Source organism: Stegastes partitus, unplaced genomic scaffold (genome assembly GCF_000690725.1).
Source record: "Stegastes partitus isolate 25-593 unplaced genomic scaffold, Stegastes_partitus-1.0.2 Scaffold1692, whole genome shotgun sequence".
Lineage (NCBI taxonomy): Eukaryota > Metazoa > Chordata > Actinopteri > Pomacentridae > Stegastes > Stegastes partitus.
Genome location: NW_007579423.1, coordinates 36589 through 53101, shown reverse-complemented (window position 1 = coordinate 53101; position 16513 = coordinate 36589). Strand labels below are relative to the sequence as shown.

The 16513-nt window shown below is 42.1% G+C and overlaps 1 protein-coding gene across 1 annotated transcript in view; it reads left to right on the top strand.

The window, feature by feature from the left end:
• cacna1ha (calcium channel, voltage-dependent, T type, alpha 1H subunit a) overlaps positions 1 to 16050 on the top strand; it is a 78377-nt gene extending 62327 nt beyond the window's left edge. The window contains exons 29-36 of the mRNA XM_008301622.1: positions 58 to 128; positions 1420 to 1498; positions 4862 to 4983; positions 5750 to 5908; positions 6101 to 6241; positions 7503 to 7671; positions 9596 to 9744; positions 11193 to 16050. Coding sequence (XP_008299844.1) covers positions 58 to 128; positions 1420 to 1498; positions 4862 to 4983; positions 5750 to 5908; positions 6101 to 6241; positions 7503 to 7671; positions 9596 to 9744; positions 11193 to 12545 — 2243 coding nt within the window. The 3' untranslated portion in view covers positions 12546 to 16050. The remainder of the gene's footprint in view (positions 1 to 57; positions 129 to 1419; positions 1499 to 4861; positions 4984 to 5749; positions 5909 to 6100; positions 6242 to 7502; positions 7672 to 9595; positions 9745 to 11192) is intronic.
• Positions 16051 to 16513: the final 463 nt, after the last annotated feature.

Below are 16513 nucleotides of genomic sequence, written 5' to 3'. Positions count from 1 at the left end.
TGCAGTAAAATGTGCGGAGCAACAACCAAACTGCTGCTGCTGTGTGTCTCTCTGCAGTGCTCAAACTTCTGAAGATGGCCACAGGGATGAGAGCTCTGCTGGATACCGTCATGCAAGCGCTGCCGCAGGTAAACACGGAGTCCTCGAGGCCTCCCATGCCAAAGAGTGGTTTTGTTTTATTTCTGTTGTTTTATTTATGAATATGGGGTCAGTATGGCAATTTTGTTCAAAATAGACAGCTCTGAAAGATGCATGCCGGTGGATGAATATTTCATTCAAAGCGTATCATTACAAGATTCTGACCCTCGAGCGTCTTATATGTGTTCATGCACTCTTTTACATTTTTCACTGGTCTGTTGCTTCAATTTTTTTTCCTATTAAATGCTGCATGCTATAGAACATTACTTTTACCCAGCCAGAAAAATACGTAATGATCTTTTCTGACACAGTAAAAGCAGATTGGGTGAGCAGAGGTTGCAATGAAATTCAGGCAAATAGGACATCTATTTTCAGAGTCAAGTAAATAATTTTTTTTGCATAGATTGTTCCTTGATCCGTGAGCTGCGCCGTCTTTTAAAAAAGCATTTACAGAGTCCGACTTTACAACCAGCTTCCCCCCCTCGTCTTTCATTATCCATTCGGATGCATTCCGTTTTAAAGTGTGTGGCTGAAGCATATCAAGTCTCCTTCTCCTGTTGCATAGCCCAAATCTTCGAGGCAAAGAGCAGCTGCGCCAAGGATTGTGATGTACGTGCAGTGACAGACTCCATTGTTCTGCTGTTTTCTAAATGTCAAGTGTACAAATATAACCATCGGGGCACGGGGGTTCACGATAACAGAGCGTAAGGACAAAAGACGACATCCGTCTGACGACGTAGTGCATTCACCGGGTCTGCCCACAAAATCCTTTATGATGACTGTTGTTATAGCTTTCTAAGTGAATGAGGGGGAAAAATGGCATCATTAATGCAGCTCAGACTTTTTTGATATCACAGCTCTTAATGTTTTTTGTTAGTTTTTTTTTTACTGGCAAAAATAGAGACAAAAATCTGCTTTATTATGTTGTATAAGCGGGCGCTTTAATGGCTGTGGGAAGATGAAACTAAATTCAGGTTACATGGTGCATAAATACAGATTATTGGATGCACAACCTGTTTTCTCTACAGTGCTAATGTGTAAATAGAGAAGTTAAAGCTTCGAGTGCAAGTGCTTTGTTTGAGGCTCATTTTTGAGCAGCAGAGAGCTCACCTCCGGGCAAGACGTATTTGTAAATAAGGTCTATTCCATTTATAATGCTGGGTTAAATATGTGTCAAATGGAATAAATAGAGCGAAATAAATCCTAATGCCTTCTATTCCCTGGAGCTTTATTTACACTGAAGAGAGAGAAGCGGGATCTAACACGTGTTGTTGCTTCCAGGTGGGAAATCTTGGTCTCCTCTTCATGCTGCTCTTCTTCATCTACGCTGCTCTGGGAGTGGAGCTCTTTGGCAAACTGGGTCAGTCACACAACCTGCAGAAAACACACACACACACACATGTTAGTCTACGGCGGAAAAGGTTTTTTGGATCCACTCGTTACTACCACAGTCACGACTTGTAGGAAAATTTCCACTGCTCGAGTTGTCTCTGTCGAATCCTCGCTCTCTATCCCCCCCATCTGTCTCTCCTTCCCTCCGTCATCAGAGCGGCTGCTCCTACCGAGGAAAGATCACATTTGCATGATCACATTTAGTCGCATATTGCTTCCTCGATAGGCCGGCTCCATTTTCTCAGAACATGCAATAATGTGCGAGGGAAGAAGATTAGCCAGAAAAAAAAAAAAGCATCTGGGAAGACAAAATGAAAACAACAAGCTGATAAAGAGGTTGCTTTCTGCAAAATGTTATTACGATTCGGCATCGGGGAAACAAAGTGATGTCTGTGGTTTTTTTTTTAGTTTTATGGAGCAAAATAAACCCCTCTCTTCCAGTTTTTGCTCTGATTTTTATTTTGCCAAGCAGCTGACAGAAGCTTTTAGATGTTTCTGTCCTTCACTTTAAATGCCGCTTTGTGTCTCGCAATAGCTGAGGAGTGGAATGTGTTTTGGCTTGCGGAGAAGTTGGGGTGGAGATCAGGAAGCAGTGCTATAAACTGTCATATTGTCCCGCACACAAACTCAATCATGACTGGTGCTTATGGGGCTTCTTTTTTTTTTTCCTTCATTTTTTTTGGAGCCAATATGGGGTTTCTTTGAGTTTACAGTAATGATCACTTATTGAATTTTGCATTAAACAAGATGCATAGAACCTCTCTTGCCTGCTTTTTAAAGCTGTATATTTTGCATGAAGGGTTTTCAATAAAGAAACTTCACTTTTTATCCATCAGACGGCTGTCAGGGAATATAAAACAGCTGCATACAAAGCAGGAAAGTCTGTCTGAATTAGCTTTTTGGGCTTAGTGTGGGTGTACGCTTCAGTATTTTTTGTACAATATGCTTCCACTAAAGTGGAAATGAAACGACTGTCTTAAGCGGCAGACCTCTGATGTGCATTTGTCGGCACCCTGGGAGTCTGACCATCACATGTGCAGGAGACTGAGGAGATAAGATGCGGTTATAAGGGAGTGACTGAGTGTTTAAATGTTCATCCTGACATTTTTGGCTTCATGTTGTTTTAATAGCTTGTATTTTTAGCACAGTAGATACTGAAAGTAATCCAATTTAAATTTTAATCTAATTACTCATCTATTGACTTTTTTTGCCAGGATGAATCCCCATTTTCACTTCTGTTCTCTTGCCACTGCTTTACGAGTCAGACTTGAGGATAGGAAGGTCTTTCTTGCTACAACACGTACATTTTTACTTTTACGTTTGTTCTGTCCTCTTTTCATCGAGCCCACGTTCACATACAAATTTTATACCAATATTGAAACCAGAAGTTTACATACACTGCAAAAAAAAAAAACATACAACTTTTTTTTCCTCATTGTCTGACATTAAATGTGACTAAACTTTTCCTGTTTTAGGTCAGTTGGGATTACCAAAATTATTTCTATTTGCTCACATTTTGAGTTTCCATCCACAAGCTTCTCACAATAGTTTAATGAATTCTGGCCCGTTCGTCCTGACAGAACTGGTGGAACTGAGTCAGGTTTATAGCCACCTTGCTCCAAACGCCTTTTCAGCTCTGCCCACAAATTTTCTACAGGATTTAGATCGGGCCGTTGTGATGGCCACTCCAAAACATTGAATTTGTTGTCCTGAAGCCTCTTTGTAACTAATCTGGTGGTATGCTTAGAGTCATTGTCCATCTGAAGACCCATTAGTGCCCAAGATGTAACTTCCTGGCTGATGTCTTGAGACGTTGCTTCAATATTTCCACATAATGTTCTTCCCTCATCATGCCATCTATTCTGTGAAGTGCACCAGTCCCTCCTGCAGTTAAACAGCCCCACAACATGATGCTGCCACCCCCGTGCTTCACAGTTGGGATGGTGTTCTCAGGCTTCAAGCTTCCCCCTTTTTCCTCCAGATGTACCGATGGTCATTGTGGCCAAACAGTTCAGTTTTAGTTTCATCAGACCACAGGACATGTCTCCACAAATGAATCTCTTTGTCCCTGTGTGCATTTACAAACTGTAATCTATCCTTTTTATGTTTCTTTTGGAGTAATGTCTTCTTCCTCTCTGAGTATCCTTCCAGCCCATGTCGGTACAGGACTGGTTTCACTGTGGATAATGACTCTCTTACCAGCTTCAGCAGCATCTTCACAAGGTCTTTAGCTTCTGTTCTGGGGTTGATACGCACATTTAGCACCAAAACACTTCATCTCTGGGACACAGAACCCGTCTCCTTCCTGAGCACTATGATGGCTGGACATTCCCATGGTGTTTATACTTGTGTATAACTGTGTGAACAGATGAATGTGGAGCCTTCAGGCATCTGGAAATTGCACCCAAGGATGAACCAGACCTGTGGAGGTCCACAGTTCTCTTCCTGATATCCTGGCTGATTTCTTTAGGTGTGCCTTAAAATACATCCACAGGTTTGCTTCCAATTAACTCAGATGTTGTCAATTAACCAGACAAAAGCTGCCAAATCCATGACATCATCATCTGGGCTTTCCCAAATAGTTTGGAGGCATAGCAATCTTAATGTGTGTAACCTTCCTCTTGAAGAACGTAATAGAAGATTCTCTCTGTCATTATTCTGGTGTTTAGCAAATAGAAATAATTTTGGTAATCCTAACTGACCTAAAACAGGAAAAGTTTAGTCTGATTTAATGTCAGACAGTGAGAAAAAAAAAGTGTCTTTTATACAGTGAATGTAAACTTCTGGTTTCAACTGTACGTAATACGTCTCCAATTTCTCCGTGACACACTGTGTATGTCAGTCTTGCATAAAAAGAACTCCTTGAGTAAAGTTTTATTCCATTTGCTATTACATAAGGCCACCCTCTTCAGTTCCTCTGAGCTTCACGATAGCATTGTTAAATCCTCTCTCCCGGTGGCTGATACTTAGAATAAGAAACAAGGTATGTAATCCTCCGAGGACCTTCTCATTCCTCTCCAGCTCCTTGTTAATGTGACCTGGGGTTTGAAGCGAAGGAAGATAGCTCATGGTGGATGTTTTTTATTCTACAAACAGGCTCCTGAGGGCTTTCTGTCAAATTGACACTTTCCATGTCCTCCAGAAGACGGTTCTCCTCTCCTCTCCGGTGTCGTGTCCACAGGGACTCACCACTTAGCAGCTGTTTACTTCACTCGTCCTATTCTGCTTTCATATGACTAAAGCCGTAGGACTTTCTAAACGAGGCGCCGGCAGCGTTTTCATTCTTACTTGTGCGGTGTAATTAACGCCTGCTTACGTTTGTGTGTGTCAGAGTGCAATGACAACAACCCATGTGAAGGTCTGAGTCGTCACGCAACCTTTGACAATTTTGGGATGGCCTTCCTCACACTGTTCCGAGTGTCCACTGGAGACAACTGGAATGGGATTATGAAAGTATGAACACACACATGCTCACACACACACTCTCATAAATGATGACTAGATTATCTCATAACCACAGTGAGAGCAGTGACCTCGAAAACCAATTATGAAATGATAAAGTAGCTTAGAGCCGAGCAATGTCAAACACTCTTACATCTTGATTTTGACTTTATTAAAAAAATAAAATAAAATGTGATGGATGATGTAATTCTCCCTAAATGACTTTTTTTTTTTTAAATGTACATGTGATCTGATAAAAACGGGTTGATAATAGCTTCCATGTTTGGCTATTTGGGTTAAATTATAATATCAGTTTGAATCACGAACATACTCTTGCTGATTTATGGCAGATGTTTTTGTAGCATAATGGGGTTTTTTTTGGTTGATTTATAATATTTAGATTTTTTTCAGAGCATGTGTGGAGTCGAAAACATTCCAATCACAGCCCTCTTAAATTCCAGTAGAGGGCACTCACAAGTCACCAGTGAACACTTTCTGCATTTTAACTGCACCTAAAAATGTGAACTAAAAGCTTAAATATAGTGCAAATTTACACACGGGCATCTTTGTGCAGCCAGTTTAGCTCTATGTTGGTTGAATGATATAACTTCAGTTAAGCAAAAGTCAAACTTTGCAGGAATGTCAGCTGTACATGTGCATGCATATAAGTATAATCTTAACTATTAACTCCTGATTGCATTTTGTTATCTGCGTCTGTGTTTGCCTCTCTATCGCCTCCTTCTTCTTCGTTTCTGAATCTTGCTCTGCATCTCCTCAGGACACATTAAGGGAGTGCCACCCAGACGACCGCCACTGTCTCACGTACCTGCCGCTGGTTTCTCCAATTTACTTTGTCACCTTTGTCCTCATGGCCCAGTTCGTTCTGGTCAACGTGGTGGTGGCCGTTTTGATGAAACATCTAGAGGAAAGCAACAAGGTACAGTGACTACAAAGACCTATAGAGACCATGTAGAATTATGTATGCGTGACCAAAAGCCTTTGATGTATTTTCCTCATTCGGTGCTGTTTTATTGTAGTTCTTTGCATTTTGGACATAAATGAACCCTTTTGTTGATGGACATTTCCTGTAAAATGTAGTCAGTAAGCAGAAACCTATATGTTTTTGCAGGAAGCCAAAGAGGACGCAGAGATGGATGCGGAGATCGCGTTGGAAATGGCCATGGAGCGAGAACGCAGACTAAGCACAACTTCAAACAACAGCTCAGTGGCAGGGACTTACGTTGGTCCGTGCCCACATTCACCTGGAGAGGTAGGAAGGCATTAGGCTCTGTTGAGATGAGTCAGACCTGCAACGGATCGATCACCGGCGATCGCTGCACTATGCCGGTTAAACTTCTGTCCAACTTGCTGCAGATGATAAACGAGACCGAGACACTCTGCCCACTCCAGACTCAAGCATTACTTTTATTTTCTCCTTTTAGATTTCCTATTGATATCTCAATAATATCATTACTATGACTTTTTTCAGCCTCTATAATCATAATCAGATCTTATGACAGATTTGTCTGATGTCATCAAATTAAATGTAGGAAACAAAAATCTCACAAGATCATGGCTGCAGGTTTTGGAGCCAGTTCCTCTCCACTGACCGTGCAGCCGACTGGTTTACATGTTAACTCAACCATATGACAGACTTTTTAAGTTTTTGATTGACTTGATTTTAAGGCATATTCTGTGAACCTAATGAAAGTTGTGAGATTGATGGTGGCATTTATTAGTCAGAAAGGCTGAACACATTCAGATAACAGACCATAAACTGCAAACATTCCAGTTTCACAACACAAAAGCTACTGATTAGTGAGATGTTAGGGCTCTTAGAATAGCCTTTGTACAGATGTTTCAGCCCAGACAGCCTAAATATCTGACAGATCATTAATAAACGGGAACAGATCCGCTGAACTGATTTATATCCAAACTGATATGACGCTAATTTACATGAGACTTCATGTAAAATGAAGGTTGCACCATGAGCAGAGATCGGCTGCGTAGCAATTTAACAATCTCCCTTTCGTCATGATTACAACTATCGGAGACCGAATGCAAACTGATGTGTGGATCTGATAACATTTTATTAAATTGGAGTCAGATCTAAGAGGACGTGAGCGTTCCTGTAATTTCCTGTTTGGAGTGAAGGGTGCTGGAAACTGTTTGACTTTACTGCAGCTTTTTTGGCTCTGCCCCCTGCTGCTGCTGCTGCCTCATCTCGTTGGCTTTCCAGGCGAGCAGCGATTCATCTCCAATGAGCCTGTGACCTTGCTGATTAGGAGTGCAAAATTACAACTGGAACTGGAACTCTGGCAGAACAAAGCAGTGTGCAGCGTATTCAATTCAGTTCAGTCTTAAGTCATCTCCTCATATAATCAGGTCAAGACCTTACAATATTATGTGCTACATGTTTCATCCTATGCCAGTTCAGTTAATTCACTGTAAAACAATGGTGCATTATTTGATATTTCTATTTCAACGGTCGGTCGGTGTCAGAGCTGTGTGGTCTCTGTCGCCCCCCGCAGGAAGAAGAGGTGCAGTTTGATGATCAGGACCGGCTGTCGTCAGGGAAGATGTCTGTATCCAGGATGCACTCACTGCCCAATGACAGCTACATGTTTCGGCCTGTACGTCCCGCCAGCGCCCCCTACCCGTTGGAAGAGGTAGACCTCAGTCCCCAGCACCAGCATTCAGGTAAACTCATCGGTTCAGGATTTCAATATGAGACATGAGATCAGTGTTGATGGAGCGTTTTTGTATTCTGTTGAACAGCCACTAAACCTCACATGGACTGAAACATGATGCATGCATCTTTGTAGCAACAAGCTAACATCAGTGATTGTAAGATAACCTGCCTAATGCTGTCATTTTTAAATGACGTTCTTAACTTTTATTCAGTAATCTACGCCTCTAGTCTACTGATTAGTAGTCAAATAAAGAAAAAGTGTGCTAAAATACTCACAGTTTTCAGCGCTGTTAAACCTCCAACACAGAATTTCTGGAGCGCACCTAAATTAGAATCAATAAAATGATGGAAGCTGAAGTTATTTTAATTCAAGATTAAGATAGATAGATAGATAGATAGATAGATAGATAGATAGATAGATAGATAGATAGATAGATAGATAGATTATATAATTAATGTCTAAACTATTATTTTACTGGGATACAGCAACGTTAGCAGCTTATCCCATAAGTCTTAACTACTAGCATGAGAGTTGGAGATGTTATATGTCTACATTTCTTTTCTTTTTTTTAAATAATGTGACAAGATGCTCATATTTTACTATCAGTAACAGTAGGAGTTGTGTTTGCAGTTTAGAATTTGAACGTAGGTTAAATATGAGGATTTTGGTAAATTCAAGAAAAGAAACAGGTACAGATGCAGAACCTGGCCTCGGGAAAGGTTTGCTGAATTTGTCGGTGTTGGACGTATGGAGAAGAGCGGACTAGATTTAGAAGCACAACAACAATTGCTCTGACATTTGAGGAATACTGTCGACTTGAATATTTTGTGCTTTTTTTTTTTTCTCTCTGTTTCCAGCTTTTTTCAATAAACAATCAAAGTTGAAGCAAGAAAACAAAGAATAAATAAATTAAACACGCACAGTAAACTTGTCTAAGCACTGACGAGAACTGTTTTATCTGCAGTCAGAATCTAATGGCATGTTGTGGCCAGGCTGTGGACAGACCCGGCTCTGTCCGAAGGTACTGACTGCAGTGGATGAGTCGGAACAATGTGAACCACCTTCACAACAGGCTCATCCGCTCAGCTGTGAAATGGCGGAAACTAAAACTGGAATGACGGTTAACTTCATGGCCAAGCTGCAAAGTCAGAAAACCGTAAAACACATTAAAAACCTCACAGCCGCTGTGGTTGGCCTCTTAACCAGTTGGAGATTTATAATCCAATGACTTTGCAGCTTGAACTGAAAGTATCAACTTAAGATGAACTTGTTTGTGATCTAACTCTGACTTTGCTGCAACTTGTGTTTTTGTTTTGTTTAAGTTTAATTAGATCTGAACTCACACGTTTACTGGACCTGTGTGTGCAGAAAGCCTAAGACCCTGGTTATATAGTTTCACAGCTGTAATTAAACACAGAGTGAACTTCTGATGGAATTTCTTTCACTTCATCTCGCCATGCACTTGACAGATGACACGTGAAAGTGCTACATGCTGTCAAGACTTAATACAGTCGCGTGAAACTGCAGCTGTAACCAGGATCTAATGCGGAGTATTACGTCCAGCAAACCGCAGTTCAGTGCTGCTGCTCAACACAGCAGTTCTGTTCTGATCAGCAAGCTACTCTATGTGCAAGAAAACACTTTATTTTGATAGCAAATTAATGCAGTTGCGACTCAAGTATGACTGAATGTTTAATTGAATTGTTTAAAAGTTCTATCACAATAAAGTGTTGCTGATGTGATACTTTTCTAGAGATTATTCAAGCGTAATAATTTGAACCTACCCCAAAGTAATAGGAAATAGTGTTTGTGTGTTTGCGTATGACCAACTATGCATGTGTTTTATGCAAAAATGCATGTGTAAGTATTCAACGTACATGTGATGGTAACCGGATGTGTGTGGTTTAAACTCGGCTCGTCTCTCGCTGCAGTTTCAGTGATGTCGGTCCACTCTCAGCCTTGCGAGAGCCGCTCCCTGCTGCAGGTCCCAGACGTTTCCCCCGTTCACCGTCCCACCCTCACCCTGCCCCGCATCGCCCCGCCAACACCCAGCCCCTCACCACGGGCCCTGCACAGACAGGTGAGAGACCCTGTTTCATATTCGACCCCCTTGGTTGCTTTTCAGCATTGAATCTAGTTTTAAATTAATTTGTCTTTTTTGGATGAGAATTTACAGGAAAAAGACTCTTTCGTGTCAAAGTGAAAACATATTTCTATAAAGAAATGTCAATTAATGAAAAATATCAAAAGGAAAAACAAGTGATTGCTTAAGTATTGCTTGAAAGTGACTCGTTGTTCAACATACAGCCGTCCTCAAATATATTCATACCCTCCAACTGTCACTGAAATAAGTTAAATTTGACTAAAGTAATAATAAATAAATATTTTTTAAAGTTATTTTTTGGGCCTTTTTGCGTTTCTTAGATAGGACATTCGAGAGAGAGAGAGACAGGAAAGTGGGGGAGAAGAATGGGGGAAGGACTTGCAGGAAAGGGCCATGAGCGGGACTCAAACCCACGGCCGCTACATGGGGGACGATAGCCCCAGTACGTGGGACGCCAGTTGAGCTATCGTGGCGCCCAATAAATAAAAATTTTATGAAAACCATGACATCGCTTTTGAATTGTGGTTCAACAGAAATGTTTGCCAAAAAAAAAAAAAACAAACATGATGGGACAACGCTTTGAGCCAATCACTGCCATCAGGTGTTTTCTGTAACTCTCAGTCAGACTTCTCACCTGTTGTCAGGTGTTCTGGTCCACTGCTCATCAGCAAAGAGCTCTGATTTGTCCAGGACAGGTTTTTTTTTTTTTTTTAATTATTCTTTTCAACCACAATTCAAAAGCAACATCTTGTTTCCCTAAATTAAAACTTAACAAATTTTAGTTTATTATTACTTTTTTCATTTTCTGGTTATTTGAGTGACTATTGTGAATTTTGCCTTTTCTTTATTTGAAGGGTGTGAATACATTTGAGGACGACTGTAGGTGGGGTTGGAAGTCACACAGTTAGTAAAATAGGGCTCATCTAAGTGCAATGAATGTGTCTCTAATAATTGTAGTACAAAGACACTTGTAGCTCAAAGGTCCAGTCATTAGTAAATCAGTACTACTGGCTATGAAGACAAAAAAAAACACTCCAACGAACTTTGTAAAAAAAAGATTGTTGAAACACATAAGTTAGGATGGATACAGGGAAATTTCCGCCTCACTGAAAATCCCTCAGAGTCCAGCTAAATCCATCATTAAGAAGTTTTAGGAATGTGGCACATGTGTAAATCTGTCTTAAAAAATGAGCGTGAAGGAGGCCACCAAGACACCCATGACTCCTCTGAGGCAGTTAGATGCTAGCTAGTATTTACCACCATTCTTCTAACTACAAGTGGGAGATTTATAATCAAATTATTTTACAGCAAAATATCAAAATGTCTGAGTGAATCCTTTCTATAGTCACTGTAGACTCATATTACACGTTAACAGTCATGCAGACTTACAGTGCGTCATTGTGGGATGTTTCTGTACTTTGCAGGTGGCAGTTAAAGTGGATTCTGTGGAGTCCCAGAGTTGTGAGCACCCAGAGAGGCTTGCTGCCGTCCTCCTCCCCTCCCACTCCCCTTCTCCCCGTTCTTTTACCTCCTCCTCATCGCCTCTGCCTCCCCCTCCTTCTCCCTCAGCCCTCTCCCTGCCACCCTGCTCCCCCTCTCCCTTCCCACTGCCTCCTCCGTCTCCCTCCCCTCTCCCGCTGCTACTGTCTTCCCCCCCGCTTCTTCTCCCGCCACCTCCCTCCCCCCGCCTCCCCCTGCGCCCTCCGAGCCTCCGGAGACCCCGGCCACCCTCCGCCGTCTCCCTCTCCGACCCGGCCGACGAGGAGGTGTATCACATCACCACCTCCGCTCACCTCAGGTGGAGGGACGAGGAAGACGAGGGCCAGGGGAGCAGGGGGAAGAGCGGCCGCAGTCACTCCCTGTCGCCGTGCACCTTGCCGTGCTCTCTCGACTCCGCCTCCTCCCCTCTTCCTCCCCCGCTGCCGCCTTCCTCCTCACGGAGCGCGCTCAGTCTGCTCGGGGCGGGATTGAAGGACCACGACTTCAGGAAAGGCTTTAGCGTTGACAACCGGGGCTTCCTGGACAAGCCGTCGTCACTGTCCATTGGTCACTCAGACGACCATCGGCGCCATTCCATCGAGGTCTGCCTTCCGCAGGCCGTCATAACAGGAGATAACCAACACTTTACCCAGGACGTACGTCGACCGGACAAAGGTCAGGGATTCCCCATGAGGGTGCAGTCAGTCGGGAGCAACCACAGAAAGAAGAAGATGAGCCCTCCCTGTATATCCATCCACCCGCCCGCCGAGAAGGAACATCCCCAAATCGCCTCACCCCCAAAACTGGCTGATTGCAGCATGATGCTGAGACGCAGGACGCCCTCCTACGACTTGACACCACACACACAGTCAAGTACGCAAGACGTCTCGGCCGACACACAGATGCAAACGCCGCTGACGCCTATCCAAGCACACTCCCCGACCCACGCACTGACCCCTTCGTCCACCCCGACGCACACTCAGGCGTACACTCCACCGCCGGCGTCCACGCCCACACACATCCCCATCAGCCCCAACATCTTCATCCAGCCTCACGCGCCTCTCATCCCGAACGCCATGGCGTTCTCACGCCCCCTCTCCCCCGCTACGAGGCACCCCCTCACCGGAGAGTACATCCCCCTGCCCCAGTTCACCTTCGACCAACCACAGTCCAGATACACGAGCGGCCTGTCAGCTGGCATGTCAGACGCCGATACAGCCACCTGCTCCTCCCCTTTCGACAACAGACTGGGAAGCAGTGCTGGATTCAGTGCAAAGAATCGGAGGACCGCCCAGTAAACGTCGAGCGTTTTGATTCAGGAGGCGAATTGTTCCAAATCTCTGCAGCTGGAGTTGTTGACCTCAGCAGAGATTGATGCTGGATCGAGATCAAGTTTACTGGGAGAGGGGTTTTATTTTATTTTGGTTTTTTTTGTTTTTTTTGTTGTTGAGACGGATAGTAAAAAGGACATTGATTTCTCTCTCCAGATGCTGGTATAGACTCGTCCCAGAATAACAGAGAAGGGATCCTTTTTTTTCTAAACCCAGCTTGAAAGACAGCAGATCCACCGAGGCTGTACCAGTACTCACTGTACGTGGTGTGTTCGGGACTAATACTAATGACGCACCAGGACTAAAGCCACCTAAACTCCGTAGCCAAAGTTTTTTTCACACACTGTCCTCACCCACGTGAGCCAATCAGGAAGCAGCGTCTGGCTGATAACCTCTGACCTTTACAGGAAGCGGTTTGTGACATGCGAGCGTGGGGAGAATCGTGGGATATGCAACTTCAGGTTTTCTACAGAAGTTCTGCTTGCCCCTCCGCTGCTCCTCGATCACATTGATCAGAGCAGAAGTGTGTGTGTGTGCGTGTGAGCGTGAGCGTGTGTGAGTGAGCGTGTGTTTTCCTATGTGCGAGTATCGTCACATCTGTTGTCATGGAAGTCGGCCATGTTATTCTGATGCTTGCATCGACAGAGAGGGGAAGCAGGGCAGAGCTGTAGTGTTTGTTTCTTTGTGTATCTGTGCATTGTAAATAAAGGAAAATACTGTATTTGGTGAGATTAAAAATAGCTCTATCCATATGCACATATTTTTATAGAGATCTAAAATGTTTTTGCACACAAATTTGAATTTCAAGTTGCTTGTTTTTTTTTTCCTCTGTTGTCCTCTTGTGAATGTATGTTTCTTTTCAAAACTGAGAGAGTGAAAAAGAGAGAGAGAGAGAGAGAGAGAGAGAGAGCGGGGAAGGACATCGACCCTCCTCTCAGTCTGCTAGCTGAGGTTGAGGAGAGGGATTTTATTTTTCTATTTCGGAAAAGAGAAAGAAGAGAACAGGGGTGTGACGTGTTTCTGTAGCTTTGTCTCAGATTTCTGTGTATCTAGTGTCTAAATAACAGTCGTAAGAAGGGGACTCAGTGATGCATTTTAGATGGATAACTGCAAAAACAACTGCTGATATATATATTTGTATATCTAGTGCTATATGTTCGGGGTAAATGGCTAAACCTGTGCCCTGTCTACACGATTTTCAATTGAAATTTGGCTGTTATTTTAAAGGAATCGTGATAAAAATGTATTTATTTATCCTGAAAATTTTGAAAAAAACAGCATCTTGCAAGCAGCTACATATCTCTGTAAGCTGCTAGCTATGAGACATCATGAACAAAATTTAATATTTAAAAAAACAAAAACAAAGCCTGGTATCACTGAGCCGCTCTTCTACTACTGTTTTCAAGCTGGATCAGCTCTGACACCTGTGTTTCTGTACATCTAAAGACAACCAAATTAACTTACTAAATATGTGTAGCCAGAGTGCAATAATAATATATAACTTGTGGAAAATATAGTAACATCCACTCTACATAAAAAAAAGAACAGCCACACTCTTGTATTCATACATACTGTAGAACTGCTATATATAATATAAACCCTTTTTTTTTTTATATGACGATTGAGAATATTTCTATCTCTAGTGTTCATGCTACTTATAGGTACTTGTGCCCTAAACGTGGCTGTGATAGGTGTGGCTGGAAGCAGTGTTAGAGGTACTGTAGATTTCTCCCAAAGCTCAGGCCAACCCGCTGATGGTGTTACTGTAAGCAGAAGAGTGACATGCATCTCTGCTGAGGACTCAATAAGCCATTTATCATTCCAGATTTCCTTTTTTTTTTTAACCTCACTAACCAACTTCCTCATGAGTTTCCTACATCGTGTTAAATTATTGAATCACGCAAACCTCCCCCCCACCAACGGTGTGAATGACCACGAGCATTTTCCTTCCAGTGGCTGAATGTTTTCTTACCAAGCCATACTTCTATTCTGACACAGCACAATATGTATTTTATTCTCTTTTTTGTGCACAGTCTGGTTTGGCACATGCACACGAGAAGCAATGCTTGTGAGCTTCTTGGTACCGATTTCCCCCCACTTTTTTCAAAAGGCAGCTGGCTGGGACGGCGTCTTTCTTGATATCTTGTTATTTTACCTTTTTTTTTTTGCAATCAGCACGTAACATGCACAAGTCCTCAGTAATCTGAGTGAAAACCAAAGTGCTTTGATGTTGTACCATAATCACTTAAAGGCTGAGTTTTTCATATTTGTGCAGAAGGAAATTAAAAGAAATAACTGATCGGTATTCCCAACCAAATAAAAAGTTTTTCTCATACGCTATCTGGGTGACAAAAGGTCTCTGCAGCATGGTAAAAAAAATATATATTTAAAAAAATCTGAAATAGTATTAAACCAGTTGTGCAAAAATGTCTCCGGTCCTGTTTTTATGGGATTTTTTTTTTTCTCCCAAAAGCTAATTTCATATTTATTTTCAGATGCATAAATAATTGCCTTGAAAATGCTGATACTTGCAGGGACCTTTGTAAGAAAAGGGGCCATCAATATTGGATCTCAATCTCCTTCTACACTCTCATTAGCTTTTTCTTTCCCAAGCAGTGTGCATGTAGAATTGTGAGATAAAGAATGAAACTTATTTTTGATGCACCTTCATGTAGTGCAACAAAGCCCACCCCCATCGGTCGTCATCCACATTCTTGCAGATCAGGTGGAAGTGATGCAAAAAAAAAAATACCAAAAGTAGATAAATGTTGGCATCTGGCAGAAGCAGAATGTAAAGCGCTGAGACGGTGAAATCACAAATTGAAAGTGTTGCTGCTGATGAACACAGCCTGTTCGTCTTTTGAAAGCACTCTCCTTCCAGTTCTGGCGTACGGAAAGCGTATCTGATGTTGGATTCTGAGAGGTTGTCCTCCTTCCTGAACATGGCACAGTTGGTCATTTCCCTGGTTTGAAATCCTTTTTTTTTTTTTTTTTTAAATATACAGTACGTGCTTGAACACCATGATATTGTGCAACTGCTTTGTCTTGTTTCTTGTCCTCTTCCTGCACAGACTGTCAACAACGGGAGGTTTTTAAGTAGTCTGGAGACGACAGCCTCTCTCTGTCTCACTCTTATTTGACTGGGTGCAGACGACCCCGATCTAAAGCATATTTGCCATATTAATCCACACAGTTTGGTAGAGTGACTGCATAATTGTTCTTACGATTTACAGATCTTTGGATCTCGGTATTTAAATCCTGTTTTTGAGGAAACAGTTTTGACTATTGCATGTTCTGATTTAAGAAAAAAAGAAAAAAAAACTTTTGGGAAAGAATCATCTGGATGTTTTAGAGATTTTAATATTTGCATTTTCAGATGTTTCCATTTGTAGATTGACTACCTAATTGCACTGGGCTCTTCTTAATTGGTATCTGATGAAATACTGATTAAATGACCCTATTCTTTATTGTCCAATGCAATACTGGGTGGTTATTTACTGTAAGAGGACGAAGCTCCTCTTTATACAGTTTTATAGCGAGAAATGGAAACCGAGTTGGTTCTATTTTGTTCGGAACCACTGTTATTTAATGTTGAGGTGAACTTTTTTTCACTTTTCCTCCTGATACTCTAAACATAGTAGATGGTGAAAATAATTATCTGATGTATATTATATGTAGGAGTAGCCTCAGCCCTGATGCTCTGTAAAGGACTGATCAGAATAGTAATAAGTTGCGTTTTCTTGGTTGACATTCGAGCTGGTCCAGTGAAGCTGATCACGCTCCTGACACAACACGAGTGTTTCCACAACACCAGAGAGTTCAAACTGTGATAGAACTGGGCTCTGATGATTCAGAAGCCCTGTGTTTTCTTTTGTTTTTCTTTCTTTCTTTCTTTCTTTCTTTCTTTCTTTCTTTCTTTCTTTCTTTCTTTCTTT